This window comes from Tachypleus tridentatus, chromosome 4 (assembly GCF_004210375.1).
Source record: "Tachypleus tridentatus isolate NWPU-2018 chromosome 4, ASM421037v1, whole genome shotgun sequence".
Taxonomy (NCBI): Eukaryota; Metazoa; Arthropoda; class Merostomata; order Xiphosura; family Limulidae; genus Tachypleus; species Tachypleus tridentatus.
This window is the reverse complement of record NC_134828.1, coordinates 4,925,161-4,953,062: the sequence shown is the minus strand read 5'-3', so window position 1 is coordinate 4,953,062 and position 27,902 is coordinate 4,925,161. Positions and strand designations below refer to the sequence as shown.

Sequence of the window (27,902 nt, the reverse complement as noted above, 5' to 3'; positions counted from 1 at the left end):
GATGTAGCATATTAATATCAAAATCAAATGAGAAGGACAGAGACAAATAGTCCATTATGTAGTTTTTGTGCTTAACAACAAACATACCGTGTAAAAATGAACAGCATGATTTTCATGGTATTGATAAACTGTTCATGTAAAAGTAATAAATTACTTGCGTATGAGATGTTTGCGAAAATTGTAATAACAGCTGTAATTATATTAATTGTGTACAATACTTGCACAATTGCACACAGTATACACAAAAAGAATAACACTCTTGATATTTCAAGTCACTTATATATATATAACTATTTTTCTTTATTACTAGGAAAAATATAAAATATGCGATATCTTACACAAATAAATGAAAGCGTATTTAAATTTTTAGTATAATTATGTAAGTATTTTTGTAATTATTACAACGTATAGAGGTGGCATCAAACTAAACGCTTCCTAACGGAAGTTCTAAGAAAAGTTGTGTCAGTAGTCCTATTAATATTTTAGTTCGTGTACGTTTGGCAATGAATGTTAAAGAGGTGTATTAGATTTTCATGCTATTTTTATGATTTTACTAAGCTTTATTCAAAATAATTGATAGCGTTGTTGAAGACAATCTTTAATTAATCAAAAATGTGCTCAGAACTCAAAACTAATCTAAATTATTTATTTCTTATAATCGTGTTGTTCGCTGGCGTAGTCATGGGAATGAGCAAAGATGAACGAAACCGACTGAAGTAAGGCTGCCAATATTGGGTGTATTAAATTTTATAGTCACTTAGGTTATAAAGTAAATATGTAATTTAAGTACAAGATACCAACGATGCTTGTACTTAGGTAAGTATTTTTCAACCTTTATGATATGCAATGTCTGGTACGTGTAAAAACTAGAACTGGAGGTAGGACAAAATGTTAATTTTCTACCGTATTTGAGTAATGAACCTTTTGTTTGTTTTGAGTAATTGATTCTTTTAATATTGCATTTACACTTTTACAAATTACGTGAAAAATATGAGTACGTATTTTGGGTAACACATATTCCTGAGTTTAATATAATTTTAAGAATATGTAGATTTGTTGTTCATAGTTCTTTCACAGGTTGCACCTAAATAAACTTAACAAAATACCAATTGTTTTGAAATTGGTTAAGAACTGAATATGTGAACAACCAGCTACTATTTTCTGTGAATATTTGAATGGTAGGCAGGTACCTGAAGATTGGTAATTGACTAATATTACTCTTTTTTAGCTTTACAAAAAAGAGGCAATAAAAATTATTTTGGTAATTGTAAGCATACTAGTCTTACGTCATTGGTGGATAAATAATTGTTAAAAATGATAAAAGCTGTGTCATATAACAAGTTTAACACTTTATTGGATAATTAATACATGGTTTCATTCAGAGAAAAGTCCAACCTTACTTATCTTTTGAGATTCTCTAAGGATGTTACTGCTTCTGTATGTGAGGATACAAACGTGAATTTGGTGTGCCTAAAATTTCAAAAAAAAAAACATTTTACAAGATGCACATGAAAGGTTTGTTAAATAGATGTAGGGGCCATTGGAAAGAAGCCTGAGAGGATATAAGAAAGCAACAGGTTGTTATAAATATGATAAAGGACAGAGCAAGGGTTAATTTTAGGGGTTCTTTTGGTACCTTTATACTTTTTGTACAGTACACTGCTATCTATATTAACCTATTTAAAAAAAAAGGACCTACTTTTATTTTTATGTTTTACCACCTATTGTTTTATTTATATATTTTTTATTTTCATCTGTTTCTTTTTCTTTCTTTTTTTTACATCTTGGAGCAGCAGCTTTGTCTTGCCATAACTTTGGCCCTCATTATAAATGTGGAGTTCAGTCAAACTGAATTAATGTAGTGAGTAGAGTAATTGAGGACTTAGTGTTAGGACTTTTGGTCTGTTTTTATTTACATCAGTGACATAATGAAGGAATGACCAATAAATTATCTCAGTTTGCTGGTGGCATTAAAATTTTGGATGTTACTGGCTGTAAGGAAGATGCTGCTGCTTTACAAAAAGTTAGTGGGTGAATAAATCATAGATCACTTTTAACTGTAGCAGATGCAAAGAACTGGATGTGAGAGTTCACATTATGGTTATAATTTGAATGGGAATAACCTTACCAGTGCAACCCGGCATGGCCAGGTGGGTTTAGGCATTCAACTCGTAATCTGAGGGTCACAGGTTCGGATCCCAGTCGCACCAAACATGCTCGCCCTTTTAGTCGTGGGGGTGTTACAATGTGATGGTCAATCTCACTATTTGTTGGTAGAAGAGTAGCCCAAGAGTTGGCATTGGGTAGTGATGACTACCTGCCTTCACTCTAGTCTTACACTGCTAAATTAGGAATGACTAGCACAGATAGCTCTTGTGTAGCTTTGTGCAAAATTCAACACAAACCAAACCAAATCTTACCAGTGTCAAAAAAAATATTTTGACATTTTGGTTAATAAGTCTCATAACTCATCCAGGCAATGTGCTGTTGCTAATGATGAGTGGGAAAACAGGAATTAAAGTTGTATCTATATAAATACTAAACATGTGTTTATAATATCATTGGTTAGGCTGTGTTTAGAGTATTGTGTTCATTCTTGGGCTTCTTTTCTTAGAAAGAATGATGAAATGTTATATGAGAATGTGATTGAAAGGGATCAGATGATGGTTACTAGTTGTCATGTGAGAATGTGATTGAAAGGGATCAGATGATGGTTACTAGTTGTCATGTGAGAATGTGTTTGAAAGGGATCAGATGATGGTTACTAGTTGTCATGTGAGAATGTGTTTGAAAGGGATCAGATGATGGTTACTAGTTGTCATGTGAGAATGTGATTGAAAGGGATCAGATGATGGTTACTAGTTGTCATGTGAGAATGTGTTTGAAAGGGATCAGATGATGGTTACTAGTTGTCATGTGAGAATGTGTTTGAAAGGGATCAGATGATGGTTACTAGTTGTCATGTGAGAATGTGTTTGAAAGGGATCAGATGATGGTTACTAGTTGTCATGTGAGAATGTGTTTGAAAGGGATCAGATGATGGTTACTAGTTGTCATGTGAGAATGTGTTTGAAAGGGATCAGATGATGGTTACTAGTTGTCATGTGAGAATGTGATTGAAAGGGATCAGATGATGGTTACTAGTTGTCATGTGAGAATGTGATTGAAAGGGATCAGATGATGGTTACTAGTTGTCATGTGAGAATGTGATTGAAAGGGATCAGATGATGGTTACTAGTTGTCATGTGAGAATGTGATTGAAAGGGATCAGATGATGGTTACTAGTTGTCATGTGAGAATGTGATTGAAAAGGATCAGATGATGGTTACTAGTTGTCATGTGAGAATGTGATTGAAAGGATCAGATGATGGTTACTAGTTGTCATGTGAGAATGTGATTGAAAAGGATCAGATGATGGTTACTAGTTGTCATGTGAGAATGTGATTGAAAGGATCAGATGATGGTTACTAGTTGTCATGTGAGAATGTGATTGAAAGGGATCAGATGATGGTTACTAGTTGTCATGTGAGAATGTGATTGAAAGGGATCAGATGATGGTTACTAGTTGTCATGTGAGAATGTGATTGAAAGGGATCAGATGATGGTTACTGGTTGTCATGTGAGAATGTGAACTTCTTATTAAAGATGAATTAGAGGTGATCTGATGGAGGCTTTAACATTTATAATTAAATGTATTGTTTTTATGGTGAGAATAGTAACACTGGGAGACAAAACTTGAAACTTTGGTAGGGTAGAAATGATACTTAGCTGTGACAGTTTTATTGTTTAAACAAGGTGATAGGCCTCTGTAATGGGTTGCCTTCAAATGTGGTAGAATCATTAAAGGAGTGTAATTTCAATGATAGAAGCTGGCTTTGAATTTATATATAAATAAAATGTGCACATATAATTTTCATTGGTGGATGGGCTTACTTAGCTGTGACAGTTTTATTGTTTAAACAAGGTGATAGGCCTCTGTAATGGGTTGCCTTCAAATGTGGTAGAATCATTAAAGGAGTGTAATTTCAATGATAGAAGCTGGCTTTGAATTTATATATAAATAAAATGTGCACATATAGTTTTCATTGGTGGATGGGCTGGCCTAGGTGGATGGAGAGGTCTCATCTTTAAATGTTATGTACTGTGACATTTGGACATACCTGTTTTATCCTGTTTAAAGAATTCTGTAATAATTTGTTCATGTAGTAGTAATAATAATAAATAACATGTGAGATACTTTATTGAAACAGTGTGAAAATGGTTATATTTGTTCAGCAAATATGAATGATTTATAACTGCAAGGCTTGAAAGTAACATTTTTGGCTACTAGCAAATTTAAATTACCATAAAAGTTCCAGCTAAATGGTTGAAAGAAATTATTTACAAATTTTGATGTAGTAAATAATGTTTGTTAGTCTTTTATTATAAAACATGAAGAGTATTTGAACTTATTGTTTTAACTTTGAAAAATCCATGTGAAACATAAACAATTATTTTAATGTAGTTTTCCAATAACATTTTTTCAACCAGTTTTTTTTTTTAAATAATTTTTGCAACTTTTCACAACTGGTTTGAATATTCATTTGCATGCCAAGATTATTAAGTAGCAGAATAATTCCATTAGTTTTTGATAGCCACTGGCTATACCCTAGAATGCACTGTATTGTTTGTCAGCTAGCCAATACTGTCAACTGATATCATAAGACAATGAGTCACAGATTTCCTCACTGACTCAAAAAAAGTGCCATGTTGGAAACTTCAAGTATTTCATTAGATACACCATTGTAAACTAAACTAATATCTTATAACTTTGAACAAATACAAGTGCATGTGCATAAGAATTTTTGTTACATGTACATTACCTATAACCCTTCGAAACTGTAAGCAATAAGTGGTTAAATAATGCCATTTTCTGGTCATGCACTCTTTTAGTCAACTTTAACACTTTTCAAATCTGTTGATTAGGATAGAAGTTGCAATGACACAGCAAATGTGCACTGATGTTACTATATTCAATAATATAAAAGTGACTTTCAGCCTTTACAAAGTGACCTGTCTTGATTATGTTTTAGTGGACTGGTATTTGGTAAAATGCAGTCACTTTCAGTCATTGAACATTGTTTATTTGTATAGGTTATTACTATTTACAAATTAGTTCTTAAACTTATTTTTCTTAAAACATAAAACAGTAAATGAAGTTGAGCAAACACTTATTTCGTATAGCTATGACAACCTTTATAATTTGTTGCCTGATGTAGGTTTCTAAGCCTTAAAATATTTTGCATGAGGAGAATGTGAAATAAATAATTTCTTTGTAAGTTTATATTTAAATCATAAATTACTCTCAATAACATAAAATTCCATTATAATTTATGAAGTTTAGTAACTAAGCTGTGTTTGGGTCTAAAAAAAAATATGAAGTTTCAAACTTACCAGCACTTACTCTTCTCTCGAAAGAAAGAGACACAGTCACTGTACTTGAAAGTGGTTGAGAAAATCACCTGGGGAACATTCTGAGCTTTTGATTGGTTGTTCACATGTCATATACACAAATAATATTTTCAAAAATGGAAAGAAGTGAGCAGGTCCACTGCTTCATTTAGTATATGAGTGATGTCTCAGCAAACAGGAAAGATGGAAGATTCTTATTTTATATTATAGCTTTTAAATATCAGTAATTTGAGTTCCTAATTTGTACAAAGCTGTAGACTTTGTATTTTGATATAACAAACAATTACTTTCAGTGAGTGCTGTATTCAGTGTATCATGTGACACACAAAATTGATGTGTAGGTGGGGGTTTTCAATATTTACATTTAAGTTATTGTATCATATAAAAAGATGAACTGTAATCTACAGTCTGAAGCCAAACATTGAAATAACTTCTTATTTTCCCCCTTTCTTCACCCCCTCTCTTTAACAACATGAAATGGATGATTTGAATTAAACATTTTGCAAAATGTGCAGCCTATTGATCGAAGTGGTGAACACTGTCCAGCTGCTTATAGTAGCTTCATTTAGATTATGTTGGTTGAAAAATATCAAAAATATATTTGCTTTCAGTTACAGTTTGAAATACATAGAGACACCAGGTACCTTGTTCTTACTTGTTTAATAAAATTGTATTCTTTAAGTGCCCTTGGTGGATTTAGTTCCTCTAGGACAAGAAATGTTTGAGATATAATCATTTTAATTATTTGTGGGAAACAACAATGGGCAGTAATAATCATTTTTGTATACCTTGAGGACACATTAATATTAATTAACAGCATTATGGTCAGTTAGTGCAAAACTTATAACATGTTATGATACATATTGTAGCATTGAGCCTCAGTAGTTATTTGAAGGTGCTAGTTGTATGCTGTAAACATTGGTGCTAGTTGTATGTTGTAAACATTCAGGAAAGTGGTAAATTATTTTATAAAAACTTAGTCTTTCTTACATAGAGAGAAGAGTCGAGAAATGTTCTACCATGCCTACAAGTCTTACTTGGTAAGTATTTTCAAAGACATGAGAGATTAATAATGTATTTTCAGATAGATGGTTGTCATGTTATTTATACAGCATTTCCAACCATTGTTAGTAATGTTCTACATTTAAAATGAATTTCAATGTTCAATCAGTGTTTCATCTAGCCTTATTATTTTATTGCAATAAAAAAACTTTATAAAAAAAAATAAAAAACAACCCCAAATTAGAGTTAATTAGGTATTTTGTTACTTCTTATTTAATTCAAACTGTAAGTTACCAAGGGATGAAACATGGTACGATTGTTTTAATAGTTAAGTAAACTGATATCTTGATAAGGTTGTACACCACACACCATGTATTTCTTTCATTTCAGAATCATGCATATCCTGCCGATGAACTGATGCCACTGAGTTGTAAAGGAAGGTACCGGGACAAAGAACCCAATCGAGGAGATATTGACGATGCACTGGGAAAGTATGTTTAATACAGTAAATCTCTTAATAATAGTTTGTTGGTCAACACAGTTGATTTGTATTGATTAGTGACACTATATGAACAATGTTCTATGTCCCTTGGAACTACTTTTTGTATTGTTGGTCATGATGTAATTCAGTAAATCTGTTAATGATAGTTTGTTGGTCAACACAGTTGATTTACCTCACGATGTGGATTTTCGTACGTAGTGAAGGGATCTCCCAGAGAAGATTCTGTACTTTCAGTTTACCTCCTCTGGGATCTAAACACCTGCATGTTTGCCGTGGAGGGGAGGAAAGGATCCTGGTGTTTGAGGGGTCCAACTCCAACACACCACTTTGGCCTTGAATTCCTGTTAATGGGCGGTCTTGGGGTAGCACCCCCCAAGATCAGTTGGCTAGTTCATTTGAGCCAGGGTGAACTGAATGCCAGCATCGGACATCCTCAACAGGTGTAGTGGACATTATGTCTGATACTGATATTTGGGTATAGTGCTCACAAAACCCTGGTGTCACTGCAGTGACCTTATATAGCACTGTAGTGCATCCTCTCGTAGGGCTCCATGGTGGGTGGGGTCAGTGGGCACCAAAATATTCTTTTTTTTCATTATGGATATCCCTTAAATAAAATAATAAAAAAAGCATGATTGCAAAGGGAAAAATCCGACTGCTGGCAAACGACATCACATTGATGACTCTGTACGGTCAAACTCACAACTTGAATCTGTCCCATGATTTTTAATTATACACTCTTTAACTGAAAAACTCTTAGGGCATATGTCTCCATTTCTTATTCAGAAGGATTTAGAAGGGCTTGCTAGCTCTCCTGAATCAGTAACAAAATTACGGTCTGGGGACAATTTAGTGGAAACAGCTTCATCATAACATTCAAAACTCCTCTTGAAATCAAAGGCCATCGAGGATATACTGATATAACTCCAGAGGAGTTATAGTTGAGAGGGATTTAAAGACCATTCCAGAGTCGGAGATCCTCGCAGGTTTCACCAGCCAAGGTGTTATAGCCGTGCACCAAATTTTTACTCGTATGGATGGGATCATGGAGCTGACAAATCTTCTAATATTTACATTTACAACATAATGTCCTCCTACCACAATCAAGGTAGGATATCTGAATTGTAAGATTTGGCTTTATATTCCTAATTCTGTTAGATGTTTTCATTGTCAATTATTTGGTGAAAACATCTTGCCATGGTTCCTTGTCATGTGCCTGCTGTGCTGGTAAAGACCATGATGCTTTTGAATACCAACTAGAACCACAATGTATTAACTGTAATGGTCCACATCCTTCCTATTTTACTTCTTGCTTTAAATGGGTAGAAGAGAAAGAAGTACAATGTCTAAAGACTGTTCACAATATTACTTATCCAGGGGCTCAGAAACTACTATTCCCAATTCCATCTCGGACTTTTGCTGCTGTAATCCATTCCACTACTACAGTAGGAGTCCAGACAGACTTTTTTCCATGCCTCCTACAGAGTCCTTAACAGCTCATCTTAATCTAGTACCCTCCAAAATCAACAAAATTAATGAATCGGTATCTACTTCTATCTCTGTCCCTACCATATCTTCCAGTCATTGCCCAACTTCACCTTGTTCAATCCCAAAAATTAACATACATTCACTGGAATGTATGTCTACAAACACTGACCTGCTTACTCAATCCAGAACAGGATTACTAGAGAGTTCTGCTTGGTGTGTAACTTTGTTTCAAGCTTTATTCATAAAGTGGTTGTCATTTTATTTACTTTCAATTTAGTTCAGACTGTTTCTTCAATTTAATAACAGTTTATGACAGTCATATTATTATTTATAATTTTGATTTTTGTTTGGCTTTTCTTGATTATGAATTCTGAAGTTCATGTTCCTATTTCAAGGACCACCTGGGAATACCGGGTGATGATGACATTTTAAAGCCCCCCCCGCTAGTACATCGGTATGTCTCCGGATTTACAACGCTAAAATCAGGGGTTCGATTCCCCTCGGTGGGCTGAGCAGATAGCCTTTGTGGCTTTGCTAAAAGAAAACACACACACACACACACACACACCTATTTCAAGTGTCACACCTGCAACTAGCACTATTTTCAAAGGTTTCAGATGTGGGTGATTTGGAAGGAGATTGTTACATGGATCAAACTCTATCTACGAACCTCACACTACTTCCTCCCAAGGACTTGGATTGTCTATTTGCACTCCTATTTTTCCATGCTTTTCCATACACCTTATGAGGATTCAGTTAGGCCTAATATGATCTTTTAAGGTTTTATTTCTCAGGTGTGAGATGTTTTATCCCTTAACCCCATTTCTTATGAACTGTGTCCTTCCTTAGTACAAGATCAATCTTCATAACTCCATTTGGTGTTTCCCCACTCACCAGGTATTCAGTTACATGCTAACCAATTTGCCTCACAATTAAGCAATGAGATTAGCATGCCTCCCCCCCTATGTTTTGGATCAGTTTGCTCTTGCATATCTATTGTGCAGACTGTCCTTTTCTTGACCAACAATTCTTTGGATATTTTTCCTGTTTGGGAACAGTCTAAAATCTCCTGTAAGTCTGACCCATGGCAAATTTTCCTGCCTTCATCTTACCCTCAAAATTATTTTACAGTATCACTTTACCATTCATTTTTTCTCTGAGGCTTTTCATTAAAATTCTGAGGAGTTTACTAGTGACGTCCTCTCTTCTTTCCACCATTTTGGCTACTTTGTTGTCTTTGGTTCAAGCTTTGTGTACATGGTTTCTCTATTGCTGGGATTTTTTACTTTGTAATTTGACCTTGTTAACTATGTTCACAGGACATATTTTCTTTGGGATTTACGTATGGCCCTGATTTTGTAGTTTTATGTATTTGACGTGATCACTAAGTCCTTAGAATCATGAATTTTATCAGTACAACAACAGTCTAACCTTTGCAATCTTGTAACCCATTTATCTAGTTATGAGCCAAATGTGGCACATATTACAGTTTCTCTTACTTCTTCCAAACATTACCTGTCTCTTCTTTCTCAGGGTGCCTTGTCTCATTGTTTTATTTGATTATCAACAGTACGGGTGACTACTTGGTGAAAGCGTGACTTGCCAATTTATTTTCATCAATGGCATCCTTTCATTAAAGATTATTGGGTTCTTCAAGTTTTATCAGAAGGATTTGTGATTCTGTTTCTTTCTCTACTTCCCATGTCTCCTATTCACATTTCCTTACCTCTGCTGTAGGATCCAATGACCGGCCAGCATCTGTAAGAGGCTGTTCAGGATCTTCTATCTCAGTAGGCCATCAAACTTGTTTTATGTATTTCACCAGGGTTTGTTTACAGATTCGTTGTTGTTTCCAAGAAAACTGGAGAGTGGAAGCCTGTCACCAGTTTGTTCAACTGCCCTGTTTTATCATGGAGTCATTTATCATCCTATAGTGAACATTTTATCTGGGTTTATGGATGACTGTGATGGACATTGTCAATGCTTATCTACATTTTCCTAGCTTGACATAGTCTTTCTTGTCTCTGTCATCAGTTTGTCCATCACAGTGTGGTTTACCAGTTTTGTGCCTTATGAGATTTCTTTTGTTCCTTATGTGTTTTGTTGTGTGGCCAGTGCTTTTGTTTACCATCTTCATTCTCTGGAGCTGTAATTTCCCCATTATACGGACAGCTGGCTTCTTCTGGTTTATTCTGAATGAGAGTCATTTAGCCAAGTTCATGAGCTCCTTCATGTGGCTGCTCAGGTGGGCTGTTTAATCAAATTAAAGAACTTCTTCCTGTTTCCTATCCAGTATCTTGCTCATTTGGGTTCATGGTATTAGAAAAATACATAGGTTGAAGAAGTCTTGACAGAAATGAAATAGAAACCCTAAAATCCAAATGCTTTTGAAAGGTGGACCTTTCTTCTTCAGGGGCAAACTGGAACTTTGAAGAAGAAAGGTCCAGTCCACCTTTCAAAGGTGCTTAGGTTTCTATTTCATTGCTCATTTAGGTGTCTTCTTTTTTTGGACACTCACCTCAGTTGGGACCAGCCTTCTCAATAACTTTGTTCCATGGAATTGTTAGTTCAATATGCTCTTTCAGCTCTCTGCTTGCAAGATTCTTTCACTTTTGGGGATGTCTTCAGTGAGGTCACTGGTCCCCCTAAATCATTTTCATGTGTGATCCCTTCAGTGGGATCTTTACAATCAATGAAGATTGATGATTGCCTGGGATCCCTTAGCAGCTCCCATTACCCTTCCTCATGTAGTAGAGCGCCATTAAGCCGCAGACCAGTAAACCGCGAAATTGCTAAAGCTACTGTAGCAAGTCTTGTGAGCGATGTGAGCAAGGACTATCGCGGCTCACCGCTAATTTAAGTACGTGTAAAAATGCGGCTTACAAATTTAATCCTGGCTTTATAACTTCAAGGGGATATTTAAAAAGGATTTGCTTTAATTTGAGAAATAAATAAAATATATTACAATAAAAATCAACTGTTAATCTACCTTATCCGCTCTTTATGTCAGCTTTGTGGAGGCCGCCATTGTTACCGAATCACACCTCTCCATACCTTAAAGTTAATTCAAAGTAAATCCGTGAAAAAAGTGATCAATAATTAAAGTATTATTTTTAATTCGATAATCCGATATAATGATCATGCAATGAGCCAGATGAGGCTCCTCGGCGGAGCTGTTGGTGACTTCGGCTTTTCAGTCACAAAGTTGTAAGTCGCGGACCACTTAAGCCGCGGTTAAGCAGGTTGACCCCCCAAATACCGCGGCTTAACGGCGCTCCACTGTACTCAGTTGGATGACCTGCATTGATGGATAGACAAGGCCCATACATTGGTGAGTGTCCTGTTTCCTTTGCTTCATCCAAATTTATATCTGTTCACAGATGCATCACTTCAGAGCTGGGAAGTATGGGTTATTGACTAAAAAAGAGGCTTCAGGTCCTTGGCCTGTCAGTGAACAGTCTTTGCATATCGATGTTCTCAGACTTTGATTAACTTTCTTCTTCTTGCCAGACATTGTCTGGAGATGATCCATTCCAACAGTTTTACAGTGGTAGCAAAGATCAATCATCAAGGGGCACCTGGTCAAGATCTTTGTTTTCATACATTTGATCTCCTATATTGAACCCAAATGCACCACATTCATCTCATTGTGAGTCATTTTTTAGGCTTTGCAATCTGTGAGTTTTCCACACACAGATGCATTTACCACAACTCTCAATCACAGATTACTCCCTTTGACCTCTTGTACTTCATCCTTGGGCTCTGGTGGTTGATGCCTTCAGCCAAGATTGGTCCTTTGTTTATCCTCCTATCTGATTATTTCATCAGGTGATCTCTCTCATCCATATCACTTTGTGTGAAGCCCTTCTGATTGCTCTGTATTGACCAGCTCAATCATAGTTTCTGCAAATACACCAACTGCATTTTTCCCCTCCAGTACCTCTTCCCTTATCTCCCTCCCTTCTTTGTCATCCTTGGTAACTGATTTTACATTCTGCCATTCATATCCTTTGTTTTAATGCCTGGCTTTTATCCAGCCATTGGCAAGGAGATTGGGTTTCTCTCGTGTAGCTTTCATGTTTTAACTCATTCCATATGTCCTTCAGTGGAGGTGTTTTGTTGTTGGTCCATTACACTTGGGTTCTTTATTGACTTGACGTACTGTAGCTCTGTGGCTGAGTTTCTCACATGGGTTTTTGATTGAGGTTCTCTGGTCTCTTTGGGTTATTTGGTTGCCCTATTCCATACTATTCATTTTTTTTTACTTCCCTATCCTTACCATGTTAATGCATTTCTCCTGGATTTGTTATCCCCTCAGACAGCCTGGTATTCTGGATTGAGATATTAATGTGGTTCTCCATTTGAACCTATTTCTTCATGTGTGATATTTCTTCTTTTTTTAACACATATTTCCTTTTCCTCTTGTCTGTGGACATCGGAGGTCTGACTTGCTCACTATTTATATTTCATGTACGCTTTACCATGACACCTGTCTTCTCCTTTATCTGAATCACTCCTTCTCAGAGGCTATGGAAGGTAACTCGTTCTTTTCACATATTTCTCATCTCTACCTTTGTTCCCTTTTGATTGTTATCAAAATCAGTATCTCCAATTGAGATAACTTTCATGTCTTGTCTGTACCTTTCATTTCTACATTATCTGGATGGCTTTCTTCCATGGTACCCATTCCCAGTGCATTATCCCATGACAATCTTCCCCTTCTGCATTCACCAGTTGGGTTTGTTGTTTGATTCAATTGTCTTATTTCTTCTTGTATTCTTCCAGTTAGAATTTGTTCAGTGTCTTCTCATATTTGACCTCTCATCTTTTCCTTTGCATCTTGCCTTCATCAAACATTGGCAGAAGTCCTACAGTCAGACATATGAACAACACTTAATATGTTTATCTCCCATTATTTACACCATATCATGATTTCTTCATTAGTTTTTGTCTTCTACCTGTGGCTGTTCTTCAAGCTTCAGTGTGACTTTGACTGGTTAAGTCTATATTCTTGCATACTTTTCTTTACAGGGACCCTTGCTTCATTTATTCTTTATATGGATCCCACTTTGTAGTTGGTGGTTCTTCAATTAGAAATATATCCAATCCATCCATGTTGACTCACTTTTTTAACTTCCATGGCTTTGCATTGTTCACCATTAAGATGGGGTGTTCCACAAGATAACACGTAGGTGAATAACCACACAATGTAATTGCTTCATAAACTTGACTGTTCCAGATTGTACTGCCCATGGACTGCATAGGTAAAGCAGAAAAGGATATCTGCCCATCCCTTTCATACATCCTATTGAGTAAATCAGTATGGTCTACTTTTCAAAATAGGGTTTTGTGGTCACCCATTGCATTGTCTGAGATGGTGACATTCCATGATTCTCCAATGCTTCCTCACTCCTCTTTCTTCTAGTGGAGTATGAGAATTCTTGCCACTTTTCAGTTTCAAGCTACTGGGATGGTAAACCATGGAGGCACCATATTGAATGAGTTTCACACATGGTGATAACCATTCAGTGTAGATGAGGGCAGTGGTGTTCTGCAGATGTAGATGATATAATGTCCTCCATTATGCATTATAAAATGACTAAGAAGTGAGATGTCAAATTGAAGTTTACCCCTTTAATTGGGAACCCTCATCTAACCCCATATAAATGTTGGTACCCTGTGGCTGGGCTTTGGATTTAGAGTTGAACCAATCAACACAAGTCCTCCCTTGATTGTATTCCTTCTGTGGGTCACAGAAGAGATAAAGGAAGAATTGTTCCAGTCTTGTCCTTTTTGCTATCTGTCGTGCAACTTATTCCGAGGATGTTTGATTTTTGGATGGTTTCTGTTGGTTTTTTGTTGGGGAGGTTGGTTTATATTATATGCACATCCTTCTTTCAGTACCAGGTGTTAGGTTCCCTGAACAGTAGGTCAAAGCTAACATGTATGTCATGCTCAGGAGTTGGAGTAGTTCTAGATTCCCTCCAATCTCTTGAACTTGAGGTGAAGTATGATTAATATTCTACCCCGACGTGGTTGCCGGTTCTCAGCAGCATGAGTTTTGGATGTATATGATTTACCAAGTATGGCCTATCATCTTCTAGCCACTGTGCACATTTTTTGTTTTATCCACTAATGTACTTTGTGGGATCAAGTTACATGTGTATTTCAGGGTTAAGATCACTATTGTGCCTCATTTCTCTCCCACTTTGATGTACTCCTCCCTTATCTACTACATATTTCACAGATGGGTGAAGAATATACCTAATTAGAAGTACTGCAGTTCCCCTCATCAATTCTTCAAATCTGACTATCTCATATCCAAGTTACAAAGATGCTGTTTCAGAGCTCAGAAAAACAATCTGATTGTCAGCTTCCAAAAAGAATTGAGAAAGTGTAAAGTTTCTACAATTCAAAGTACCCAACAACATGTGGTAGAACATAAAGGAATTCTTTCCAAAACTAAAAGTGGTTTATAAATAGTTCAGAGTATGAGTGTTTGCTAAGATTATTTCTGTTCCAGTTCTTTACATACAGACTGCAATAGCTTTTGTTGAAACTGAATACATTTGACAATAAGCATAGCAAGTAAAAGTAGAAAAAACACTTGTGTAGAATATTAGTTATTACCTTTAATGTTCTGATCTATAATTGTAGTAGTTTTTACTCTATATGTTACTTGTTAATTTGATAAGATGTAAATATTAAATATAATGTGTGAACTGTTTTCCAAACCCTAATGGAAATTTTCTTTCCTAGCTTCTCATTGACACTTGTTGATTCTTTGGACACCTTGGTGGTAAGATTTTATCTGAATATATTTTATTTATTATTATTACATCAGTGTGTGTTTTATGTTTACAATCTAAATTTGACAGTTGAAAGCCTCTAATGGTTCAGCTGATATCTGGAATCTATAACACTAAAAACTGATTTTTGATACTTGTGGTGAGTATAGCACAGACAGCCAACTGTGTAGTTTTGTGGTACAAACAGAACCTCCAGTCACAAACAGTCAACTGTGTGGTTTCATGGTTAACAACAAACTAACTGGTAACTGAGTATCAACCTTTTTTGAAACATTCATCTTGTGAAATAGGCTTCTCAAGAATCACAATTCTAACCCTAGTTTTTGTACAGTCTTTACAAAACCATCCTTAAATTTTAGAAGTTTACAAGTAATATGAAAACATTACATCAGTAATGGAGATTTACATTTTTAGTTAATAAATTTTTAAACAACCAAATTATTAGGCTACTGTTCATTGGCATGGTCAGATTGACTGATCTTGTATATGTAAAGCAATACCTAATAATGTTTACTATAAATCTAAATACAATTTGTGAATGTTCAAAACATATGTTAAGCTTTTAGAAACATTACCTGTAGTGAAATCTTCTATGTACAGTGAAATTGAAAGTTTAAAAGTATAAACAAAAATGAACAGTACCATTTTTTTTATCATATTAACTCTTGTTTTGAAATTAAGAAATTAATACATAGATAGACAAATTTAAATTATAAACTTTTCCTAACCTTATAAAAAATTTGATTAATTAACGGTTGAATAACATACACAAAAAAAAACAAACTAGGCCCAGGTATGAATTGTTAATAATCTACTGGGTAAAACCTTTTCTTCGTGAAGCAAGCTTCAGTTTCCTAAATGTTTGAGTGTGTGCAGTTTTGGAGTATATATAAAAACCATACACTGGATAATTAAAAATATCTCACTGAGTATTAACAGAAGTCAAGCTAGTTCTCAAGATGCCTATAATCTCTTCAGTACAAGATTATGTAAACATACAGTTAGAGAACACACAGATAACGTGATCTGAAGGTTATGTAAACATACAGACGGAGAAGACACAGACAATGTGATCTGAAGGTTATGTAAACATACAGACAGAGAAGACACAGACAATGTGATCTGAAGGTTATGTAAACATACAGACAGAGAAGACACAGACAATGTGATCTGAAGGTTATGTAAACATGCAGACAGAGAAGACACAGATAATGTGATCTGAAGGTTATGTAAACATACAGACAGAGAAGACACAGATGTGATCTGAAGGTTATGTAAAGATACAGACAGAGAAGACACAAAGTGTGATCTGAAGGTTATGTAAACATACAGACAGAGAAGACACAGAAAGTGTGATCTGAAGGTTATGTAAACATACAGACAGAGAAGACACAGACAATGTGATCTGAAGGTTATGTAAACATACAGACAGAGAAGACACAGACAATGTGATCTGAAGGTTATGTAAACATACAGACAGAGAAGACACAGAAAGTGTGATATGAAGGTTATGTAAACATACAGACAGAGAAGACACAGACAATGTGATCTGAAGGTTATGTAAACATACAGACAGAGAAGACAGACAATGTGATCTGAAGGTTATGTAAACATACAGACGGAGAAGACACAGACAATGTGATCTGAAGGTTATGTAAACATACAGGCGGAGAAGACGAGACAATGTGATCTGAAGGTTATGTAAACATACAGACAGAGAAGAGCGCGAGACAATGTGATCTGAAGGTTATGTAAACATACAGGCGGAGAAAGCGCGAACAATGTGATCTGAAGGTTATGTAAACATACAGACAGAGAGAGCGCGACAATGTGATCTGAAGGTTATGTAAACATACAGACAGAGAAGACGCAGACAATGTGATCTGAAGGTTATGTAAACATACAGACGGAGAAGATGCAGACAATGTGATCTGAAGGTTATGTAAACATACAGACAGAGAAGGCATGAACAATGTGATCTGAAGGTTATGTAAACATACAGGCGGAGAAGACACAAACAATGTGATCTGAAGGTTATGTAAACATACAGACGGAGAAGACACAGACAATGTGATCTGAAGGTTATGTAAACATACAGACAGAGAAGACGCAGACAATGTGATCTGAAGGTTATGTAAACATACAGACGGAGAAGACACAAACAATGTGATCTGAAGGTTATGTAAACATACAGGCGGAGACACAGACAATGTGATCTGAAGGTTATGTAAACATACAGACGGAGAAGACAGACAATGTGATCTGAAGGTTATGTAAACATACAGACGGAGAAGACACAGACAATGTGATCTGAAGGTTATGTAAACATACAGACGGAGAAGACACAGACAATGTGATCTGAAGGTTATGTAAACATACAGACGGAGAAGACACAGACAATGTGATCTGAAGGTTATGTAAACATACAGACGGAGAAGACACAGACAATGTGATCTGAAGGTTATGTAAACATACAGACGGAGAAGACACAGACAATGTGATCTGAAGGTTATGTAAACATACAGACGGAGAAGACACAGACAATGTGATCTGAAGGTTATGTAAACATACAGACGGAGAAGACACAGACAATGTGATCTGAAGGTTATGTAAACATACAGACGGAGAAGACACAGACAATGTGATCTGAAGGTTATGTAAACATACAGACGGAGAAGACACAGACAATGTGATCTGAAGGTTATGTAAACATACAGACGGAGAAGACACAGATAACGTGATCTGAAGGTTATGTAAACATACAGACGGAGAAGACACAGACAATGTGATCTGAAGGTTATGTAAACATACAGACGGAGAAGACACAGACAATGTGATTTTAGGGTTATATACGTATACAGACAGAGAAGACACATAATGTGATCTATATCATTCATATTAGTTTTTTCTATTTAGGCTTCAGTCTGTTTACAGGCTAAACTGTACATTTTAATGGAACAAAAGAATGAGTGTCATATGTTCTTTAACAAACTGATATATCAATAGGTGAAAGATGGTGATATGCAAGTTTAATTGCCCTGGTAAATTAATAGGTGAAAGATGGTGATATGCAAGTTTAATTGCCCTGGTAAATTAATAGGTGAAAGATGGTGATATGCAAGTTTAATTGCCCTGGTAAATTAATAGGTGAAAGATGGTGATATGCAAGTTTAATTGCCCTGGTAAATTAATAGGTGAAAGATGGTGATATGCAAGTTTAATTGCCCTGGTAAATTAATAGGTGAAAGATGGTGATATGCAAGTTTAATTGCCCTGGTAAATTAATAGGTGAAAGATGGTGATATGCAAGTTTAATTGCCGTGGTAAATTAATAGGTGAAAGATGGTGATATGCAAGTTTAATTGCCCTGGTAAATTAATAGGTGAAAGATGGTGATATGCAAGTTTAATTGCCCTGGTAACTTAATAGGTGAAAGATGGTGATATGCAAGTTTAATTGCCCTGGTAAATTAATAGGTGAAAGATGGTGATATGCAAGTTTAATTCGTCGTGGTAAATTAATAGGTGAAAGATGGTGATATGCAAGTTTAATTGCCGTGGTAAATTAATAGGTGAAAGATGGTGATATGCAAGTTTAATTGCCCTGGTAAATTAATAGGTGAAAGATGGTGATATGCAAGTTTAATTGCCCTGGTAAATTAATAGGTGAAAGATGGTGATATGCAAGTTTAATTGCCCTGGTAAATTAATAGGTGAAAGATGGTGATATGCAAGTTTGATTGCCCTGGTAAATTAATAGGTGAAAGATGGTGATATGCAAGTTTGATTGCCCTGGTAAATTAATAGGTGAAAGATGGTGATATGCAAGTTTAATTGCCTTGGTAAATTAATAGGTGAAAGATGGTGATATGCAAGTTTAATTGCCGTGGTAAATTAATAGGTGAAAGATGGTGATATGCAAGTTTAATTGCCCTGGTAAATTAATAGGTGAAAGATGGTGATATGCAAGTTTAATTGCACTGGTAAATTAATAGGTGAAAGATGGTGATATGCAAGTTTAATTGCCCTGGTAAATTAATAGGTGAAAGATGGTGATATGCAAGTTTAATTGCCCTGGTAAATTAATAGGTGAAAGATGGTGATATGCAAGTTTAATTGCCCTGGTAACTTAATAGGTGAAAGATGGTGATATGCAAGTTTAATTGCCCTGGTAACTTAATAGGTGAAAGATGGTGATATGCAAGTTTAATTGCCCTGGTAAATTAATAGGTGAAAGATGGTGATATGCAAGTTTAATTGCCCTGGTAAATTAATAGGTGAAAGATGGTGATATGCAAGTTTAATTGTCGCGGGTAAATTAATAGGTGAAAGATGGTGATATGCAAGTTTAATTGCATTGGTAAATTAATAGGTGAAAGATGGTGATATGCAAGTTTAATTGCCGTGGTAAATTAATAGGTGAAAGATGGTGATATGCAAGTTTAATTGCCGTGGTAAATTAATAGGTGAAAGATGGTGATATGCAAGTTTAATTGCCGTGGTAAATTAATAGGTGAAAGATGGTGATATGCAAGTTTAATTGCCCTGGTAAATTAATAGGTGAAAGATGGTGATATGCAAGTTTAATTGCCCTGGTAAATTAATAGGTGAAAGATGGTGATATGCAAGTTTAATTGCCCTGGTAAATTAATAGGTGAAAGATGGTGATATGCAAGTTTAATTGCCCTGGTAAATTAATAGGTGAAAGATGGTGATATGCAAGTTTAATTGCCCTGGTAAATTAATAGGTGAAAGATGGTGATATGCAAGTTTAATTGCCCTGGTAAATTAATAGGTGAAAGATGGTGATATGCAAGTTTAATTGCCCTGGTAAATTAATAGGTGAAAGATGGTGATATGCAAGTTTAATTGCCCTGGTAAATTAATAGGTGAAAGATGGTGATATGCAAGTTTAATTGCCGTGGTAAATTAATAGGTGAAAGATGGTGATATGCAAGTTTAATTGCCCTGGTAAATTAATAGGAGAAAGATGGTGATATGCAAGTTTAATTGCCCTGGTAAATTAATAGGTGAAAGATGGTGATATGCAAGTTTAATTGCCCTGGTAAATTAATAGGTGAAAGATGGTGATATGCAAGTTTAATTGCCTGGTAAATTAATAGGTGAAAGATGGTGATATGCAAGTTTAATTGTCCCTGGTAAATTAATAGGTGAAAGATGGTGATATGCAAGTTTAATTCGTCGTGGTAAATTAATAGGTGAAAGATGGTGATATGCAAGTTTAATTGCCCTGGTAAATTAATAGGTGAAAGATGGTGATATGCAAGTTTAATTGCCCTGGTAAATTAATAGGTGAAAGATGGTGATATGCAAGTTTAATTGCCCTGGTAAATTAATAGGTGAAAGATGGTGATATGCAAGTTTAATTGCCCTGGTAAATTAATCCGGTGAAAGATGGTGATATGCAAGTTTAATTGCCCTGGTAAATTAATAGGTGAAAGATGGTGATATGCAAGTTTAATTGCCCTGGTAAATTAATAGGTGAAAGATGGTGATATGCAAGTTTAATTGCCCTGGTAAATTAATAGGTGAAAGATGGTGATATGCAAGTTTAATTGCCCTGGTAAATTAATAGGTGAAAGATGGTGATATGCAAGTTTAATTGCTCTGGTAAATTAATAGGTGAAAGATGGTGATATGCAAGTTTAATTGCCCTGGTAAATTAATAGGTGAAAGATGGTGATATGCAAGTTTAATTGCCCTGGTAACTTAATAGGTGAAAGATGGTGATATGCAAGTTTAATTGCCCTGGTAAAGTAATAGGTGAAAGATGGTGATATGCAAGTTTAATTGCCCTGGTAAATTAATAGGTGAAAGATGGTGATATGCAAGTTTAATTGCCCTGGTAAATTAATTGGTGAAAGATGGTGATATGCAAGTTTAATTGCCCTGGTAAATTAATTGGTGAAAGATGGTGATATGCAAGTTTAATTGCCCTGGTAAATTAATTGGTGAAAGATGGTGATATGCAAGTTTAATTGCCCTGGTAAATCAGTAGGTGAAAGATGGTGATATGCAAGTTTAATTGCCCTGGTAAATTAATTGGTGAAAGATGGTGATATGCAAGTTTAATTGCCCTGGTAAATCAGTAGGTGAAAGATAGTGATATGTAAGTTTAATTGCCCTGGTAAATCAGTAGGTGAAAGATAGTGATATGTAAGTGTAATTGCCCTGGTAAATCAATAGATGAAAAATAGTGATAGCCAAGTTTAATTACCCTGATAAATCAGTAGATGAAATATAGAGATATGCAAGTTAATTGCTATGCAAGAACAAATTAGCAAAAAGCTTACAAGATGTTATATTACAAGCAAGGTCAGTCCTGGATTACATAATAGGTCTAAGCACATGCCTATGGCACCAACAAACCAGGGGCAACATTTTTTTTTTAAAGAATTTGATATTTCAAAGAAATCATAGAAGTATTATTTTGTAACATTGGTGATTACTAAGTGTTACACAGACCTCTCTGTTTCACAGCTGAAAATATGTTCTTAACATTGTGTCAGGGCAGATTTTATTCACTTTCTCTCTAGTGTACAGAAGTGGATATGCTTTGATTAAGTTATCCAGGATTTTTCAATTATAAAATCTACAAAGCAGTTATTTTAATTTTAGAATACATCCAAGTTTTGTTTTGTTTCAAAAGATAAAAATGTATTTTACAGTTTAGTATTGTTATATTGTAAATAGGGCACCATAATCTTTCCAGTGCTTAGGACCTATAAAGGTCTCAACCCAGACCTGAGTAAGGTGACTGATTTATATACGTAGTCACCATCGTATGTTAATGTATTGTGCTAACTAAATTTTTATATCCATGCTTTGAATAAGTAATTGAGATTCAGTGCCTTCCCACAGTTATTAGGGGACTTGGATGAATTTGAACATGCTGTGAAACTAGTAATCCGAGACGTGAAGTTTGATTCTGATCTAATTGTGTCAGTGTTTGAGACAAACATCAGGATGGTTGGGTATGTACAAATATGAAAAGGAGCTTCAACAAAGAAAATAGAAAGTTTATTATTTAATACAGGAAATTATTATTGTGTTATTTGAGTATAAATAATAGCCTAGGTACATAGACGAGACAAAGTATAAAAATGTGGTAAAGATGATACAAAGGTCTCATCCAATTTAACTATTAAGACTTGGGTAATGATATACTGAAGTCTTAGTGTAATGTACATCATAAATAATGTTTATTAAAACTTTTACATTAGTAATGGTAAATCTTATGATGCATGCTAGTCCTTGTACAAGGTGTTTATTTTAAAAACTGCTTTATGCTAACTGCTTTACAAGTTTCAGCATACAATTAATTTTTACATATCGATTGAAGTGTAGAAGAAAGTAAAAGATGTTCTTTGAAACTTTCAAAACAAAAGTCAGCAGAAAAAGTGTCGAAGTTGTACAAATGAAGTAGCAGTTCTGTGTTAAACACGTCATGATGTTAGCCACTGAGACACAAGTTTTTAACATCATTATGTATCTCACTGTTTTTATGTACTTCATTATCTAAAGTAGTTCATATTTGTTTGTTCTATTACAAAATAAATTTAAACAATACAATAACGCTAATTGCAAGAGAATTTTGTTGCATTTATTTACCAGGGGTCTCTTAAGTGGTCACATCTTTAGTTCATATCTTCAAGACAAACTAAACCATATGCATTGGTATAGAGGAGAATTACTGAACATGGCCAAGGAACTAGGGTACCGACTCCTACCGGCATTTAACACTACTACTGGAGTACCGCACCCTCGGGCAAGTAATTTTGGAATAGATTCTTTTATTGTACTAAGTAGTGGTGACATTTTTATGTTTCATGAGGAAATAAGAAGATTTTGTTATTATGTTTCTCATATTGTGAACCTTCAATGTATTCACTTTGTTAAAAATGAACATATTTTGACAACATTATTGGAACATTATGGAGCCAGAAAGTGTTTGACAAAAATTAGTATGGTACGAATCACATTAAAATTACATAGAAATAAATAGCCTAACGAATATTAAAAAGAAAAAGTTTATTAATATTTTCACATAGAGCCAGAAATCCACCATTAATAGTGAGGTTGCCATCTGCAGCTGGTTGACAATTTGCAAATCATGTTTTTTATTTTAATGAAAAATATCTTAAAGTAAAGAGTACTAAATATTGTATATCGTGGCATCTGGTACTTCCGATGATTGTACACTTATGGAGCTTCCTTTATTTTAAAATTAGTTCTCATGTGACCTGAATTAAAATTCTGTATTGGAAAAGAAATGTTGATTATTGGTAGCTACATAAAGTATGGCAAGTGTTGAGTAAAATATTATATAAGTTTCAAGAGTATTTTCACTCGAGACTGTTTATAAACTAAGAGACTCTGATTCAGAGTATCAAGTTATGTTCACATGAAGATTACAGTTGTTTTTGTAAAGTTTCCATAGTGAATTTGTATAGCATCTGAAATGGATAACTACAGTATTTGTATATATTGTATCTGGTATTTACTCTCTTCCACCTTGAACTTTCATTAGAAATGAAAAACCTGTAACCTGACCTCTTTCAAAAGGTGTACCTTTCATAAGCATACAGATTATAGGGTTTTTATTTACTATCAAGACTTCTTGAACCTGTGTGATTTCCTAACATCATGAATGAAGTTTCATTAAGTGAGCTTCATAGAATAAAATGAATATTTGAAAACTGATATCAAATACATAATACCGTGTTGGGTGGAACTCTTATAAAAGGTCATGGCTTGCACATGTAGTTAATAACTAGTGTTTATTAAGTGCATGTTTATCTATATTTCTGTCCTAGTAATGACTTGCACACTTTTACCTCCAAGTTGTGCACATGTAGTTAATAACTATGTTTATCGACTACAGGAATATCTATATTTTTGACTTGTTAGAAAAGTAATGTTACTTCTTGTTCCACTTTTGAAATTAATTTAGGGGCAGAATTTATGCTAGAGAACCAGCTATAATGTTTTGTATCCCATGATAAATTGAATGCTGTCATTATGTCAAAAATGTGATTACTCTGCTGGTTTTATTTAATATATTCAGGGAATGTGTAAATTCACATATTTTTATTAGGTGACCATACTGCATGTGTCTGTGTATATCAGAAAAATTTGTGTATACAATATTTCTCAATTAGAGTACATATGTATATTTCACCATAAAATACTCAAGCCATAAACCAAAACACATTTAACATGAATTTTTTTTTTTAAATATGCTGCACATTTAAAAAAAAAGGGGGGATTCTAGGGTTCAAAACATGGGATTATAAAATGTATCCTAGGTTTTGGAGGTGACTGAAGAAGTAGGACTCGCATTGCAGTGGGGATACATCATCTATCATTCTTAACCTCCGATTCGCTAGTCTCGCATAAAAAAATTAGAAATTAGGAGAGTGAAATGTGGACATGAGCACCCACATCTATATCACCATTCATTGCATGCAGAGAGTTGTGGGAAGGTGACTGCTCTCCTAAGTTAGAATAAGAAAAAGATAAACATAAAAAGATGAAAAATAATAAATAAAAATGCAAATAAGGTACTGACATCTGGTGGTAAGATAAAACCTACCTCTTGAAGTTAGCATTCATGTGGGTCCTACTACCGCAACCACCTTCAAAACGTAGGACACATTCTATAATCCCACATTGTAGCTCGTACCCTAGAATCCCTTTTCTTAAAAAACAATGTGCAGCCTACTTAAAAAAAAAAAATTAATGTTAATGTGTTTTGATTTATGGCTGGAATATTTTATGGTTATAATATAATCAGAGGTTGGAATTTGTTATTTGTAACACAGTCCTTTCTCATGATTTTGTTTATTCATTTAGCTTCATTTGAATATAATTATGTAATTTCACTAACATATGTTTTATTAATACTGTCCCATTGCCTTTTGGTCATATACAAAAAATGTTTATAAAAGTAGAATGTACTTGAACTTATAAAACTCACTAATAATTTCATAAATGCGTTTATTTTGCTTCAGATTAACTTAAAATATGGTCTGAAATCACCAAAACTTGGGGTGTTACGAGAGACGTGCACTGCGTGTGCTGGTACTATGATTTTAGAATTTGCTGCTCTCAGCCGTCTTACTGGAGAACCTATATTTGAGGTGAGATTAGGATATCTTGGTTATTGATTTAGGCTCTTGTTTTATGCTATGTGATAAGAAAATTTCACTGTTAAAACCTGTCTTTCTTTACATTGGATACAAATAAAAATATTATGAACACAATTTAAATTACTGTTTCATCATTAATTTATGTTTAAATCAGTGAAACTGATTTTGTGAATCTTCATTTATACTGTATGATGAGTAGAAAGCCTATGAAGAAGTAATTATAATAATCATAAAAACAAAATAGCAAAAATAAATGAGGAATAAATGGATGTTCTCCATTACTAAACTGTGTTGCTGGAGAAGTTAATATAATTAAAAGAAGATAGGTAATACAGTTATTAATGGATTACATTTCTAAAGTAAAACACCACATTATTTTACTATAAGAATAAACATTTCCCTCTGATATACACTAGATACTTTTTAACTGTGAATGTTGTTTATAAATAGTTTGTAGTGAACAATAATCATAAGAAATTTAAAAAAAGTTAGTACAAAATTGGATAATGAAAACAATTCACTCATAAACACAGTTCTAGGTAACTGTCATTTTGCTTAGTTTTTAATGAACCTTGAAAAATACCATATTTCTCTGAATATAATATAAACTTTTCCTTCAAATACTTCCCATTAAACTGATTGCACATTATATTTGGGCAAATATGGAACACTTTATGATTATTTACATTTAGGTTTTTTAAGTGTGCAATATGCATGTTGAAAAACAATTCAGATTGGTTCTGAAGATCTTACGAACAAATGGTAGTTTTTAAAATTACAAATATCAAATGGTGGAAATGTTAAGTTTTTGATATTTATTTTAATGGTGACTTGTGAGGTGCACGGTATTTTAATGGTGACTTGTGAGGTGCACGGTATTTTAATGGTGACTTGTGAGGTGCACAGTATTTTAATAGGTGACTTGTGAGGTGCAAGGTAATGATAATTTGGGGCTGTTTTTTTTTTGTTTCTTCTAATGCTACTTGATGGCAGAATAATAATCTCTAAAAAAATAATTACTTGAAGACCTGAAGATGAAAAGCAGAAGAAATGTTGTCCTCTTCACTTGAGCTGCAAAAGCAGATCTTATGGTCACTCGCATATTTCTACAGATGTTTCTCTAATAGGCAGTTGCTACCCATTTCACAGTCAACTCAAATATGAATATTCTGTTTAAACTATTTATTGGAGAAAAAAATAATTACATTTTAAGTGAAACATATGCAAAGCATTTTTTATGATAAGTAGTGATACTCTAATGAGTCACTCATTAATTTGCAGTAAAAACACAAATTTGCTGATTTGTGTAAAAGGTGTAATGGCCAGTGAAAGTGTTACTTTTTTTGCACCATTGATTTACAAATAATGTTTCTTGATGTAAAATACACTGGAGTTTGTATGTTATACGTGCATATTACTAGCAAGAATTCTTTCACATTTGTTTATATATATTTTAGTTTCATATTTTCTCATTCTCTATTAGAGATATGACACATTAAGAAAAACATATGTAATGGGTATATTTTAAAATGTTTTTGTGAATTACTACTTTTCTGCAGTCTTGATATTACATGAGTAAATACTGAAATCTTTGTAGGACAAAGCAAGAGCAGCTATGGACTACCTGTGGCACCAGCGACATCAGACCAGTGACTTAATGGGTACAGTGCTTAATATCCATAGTGGAGACTGGATTCAGAGAGGTATGTTACATGAATAAGTGTGATGGTAGTTTGTTCTTTATAATAAGTTTCCATGTAAGTGTTTAATTATGTATAATTAGAACTAGATGGTTTGTGGAATTAGTTAACTGTTCACACTTGTAGGTCAGTTACATTCAACTTATGAATTATTCTTACACAAGATTTAGAAAGTTCTAATAATTAAAAATAACAGAAGTCAGGAACACAAATTATTTTCATGAGTTGTGATACTAACTGCATGAAAGAAACAACCTTGAAGGAATAATTAAATATGACAGCATTTTGATAATTATTTTGTATATTGGTAATTGGTATAACTGATGTCCAGATAATTATACCAATTGAATTAATCAGTGAACTACAATGTGCAGTGCTGTTGTACCTAACAAAATAGTTTTTGTGGATGTGAATTTACATATGGCCATACAAGAATTATTATGTTAAAAGCATCAGATAAATTGTGACTGAACTAATTAGAAGCCATAAAAATATTTAATTACTGATTTAGTGATTCAAGTGTTATATGCATTAGTAACCATTGCTATTTATTGATTCAAGTGTTACATTTTCTAGTTGTTATAATGAACATGTTAAAATTGACGGCTGTAATACATAGCTTTAAAATATTTATATATGTGGCTGTATGATGTCCTCCATTTTTACATGTATTAACAGTAACGTTTTACTGTCAGTTGTGGATACTTACATATTACTAGTGATGAGACTTTTTGCCAAGTACAGTAGCATGTCATCTTAGATTACAATATACAAAATGT

At 34.3% G+C, this 27,902-nt stretch overlaps 1 protein-coding gene across 1 annotated transcript in view; it reads left to right on the top strand.

Moving 5' to 3' along the window:
• Nucleotides 1-457: 457 nt before the first annotated feature.
• The window catches only part of LOC143250004 (ER degradation-enhancing alpha-mannosidase-like protein 3), a 42,761-nt gene continuing 15,316 nt past the window's right edge, over nt 458-27,902 (top strand). Inside the window, exons 1-8 of the mRNA XM_076500639.1 lie at nt 458-716; nt 6,446-6,491; nt 6,844-6,944; nt 15,203-15,242; nt 22,134-22,246; nt 22,887-23,040; nt 25,286-25,414; nt 27,021-27,126. Of these exons, the coding sequence (XP_076356754.1) occupies nt 613-716; nt 6,446-6,491; nt 6,844-6,944; nt 15,203-15,242; nt 22,134-22,246; nt 22,887-23,040; nt 25,286-25,414; nt 27,021-27,126 (793 nt within the window). The 5' untranslated portion in view covers nt 458-612. The remainder of the gene's footprint in view (nt 717-6,445; nt 6,492-6,843; nt 6,945-15,202; nt 15,243-22,133; nt 22,247-22,886; nt 23,041-25,285; nt 25,415-27,020; nt 27,127-27,902) is intronic.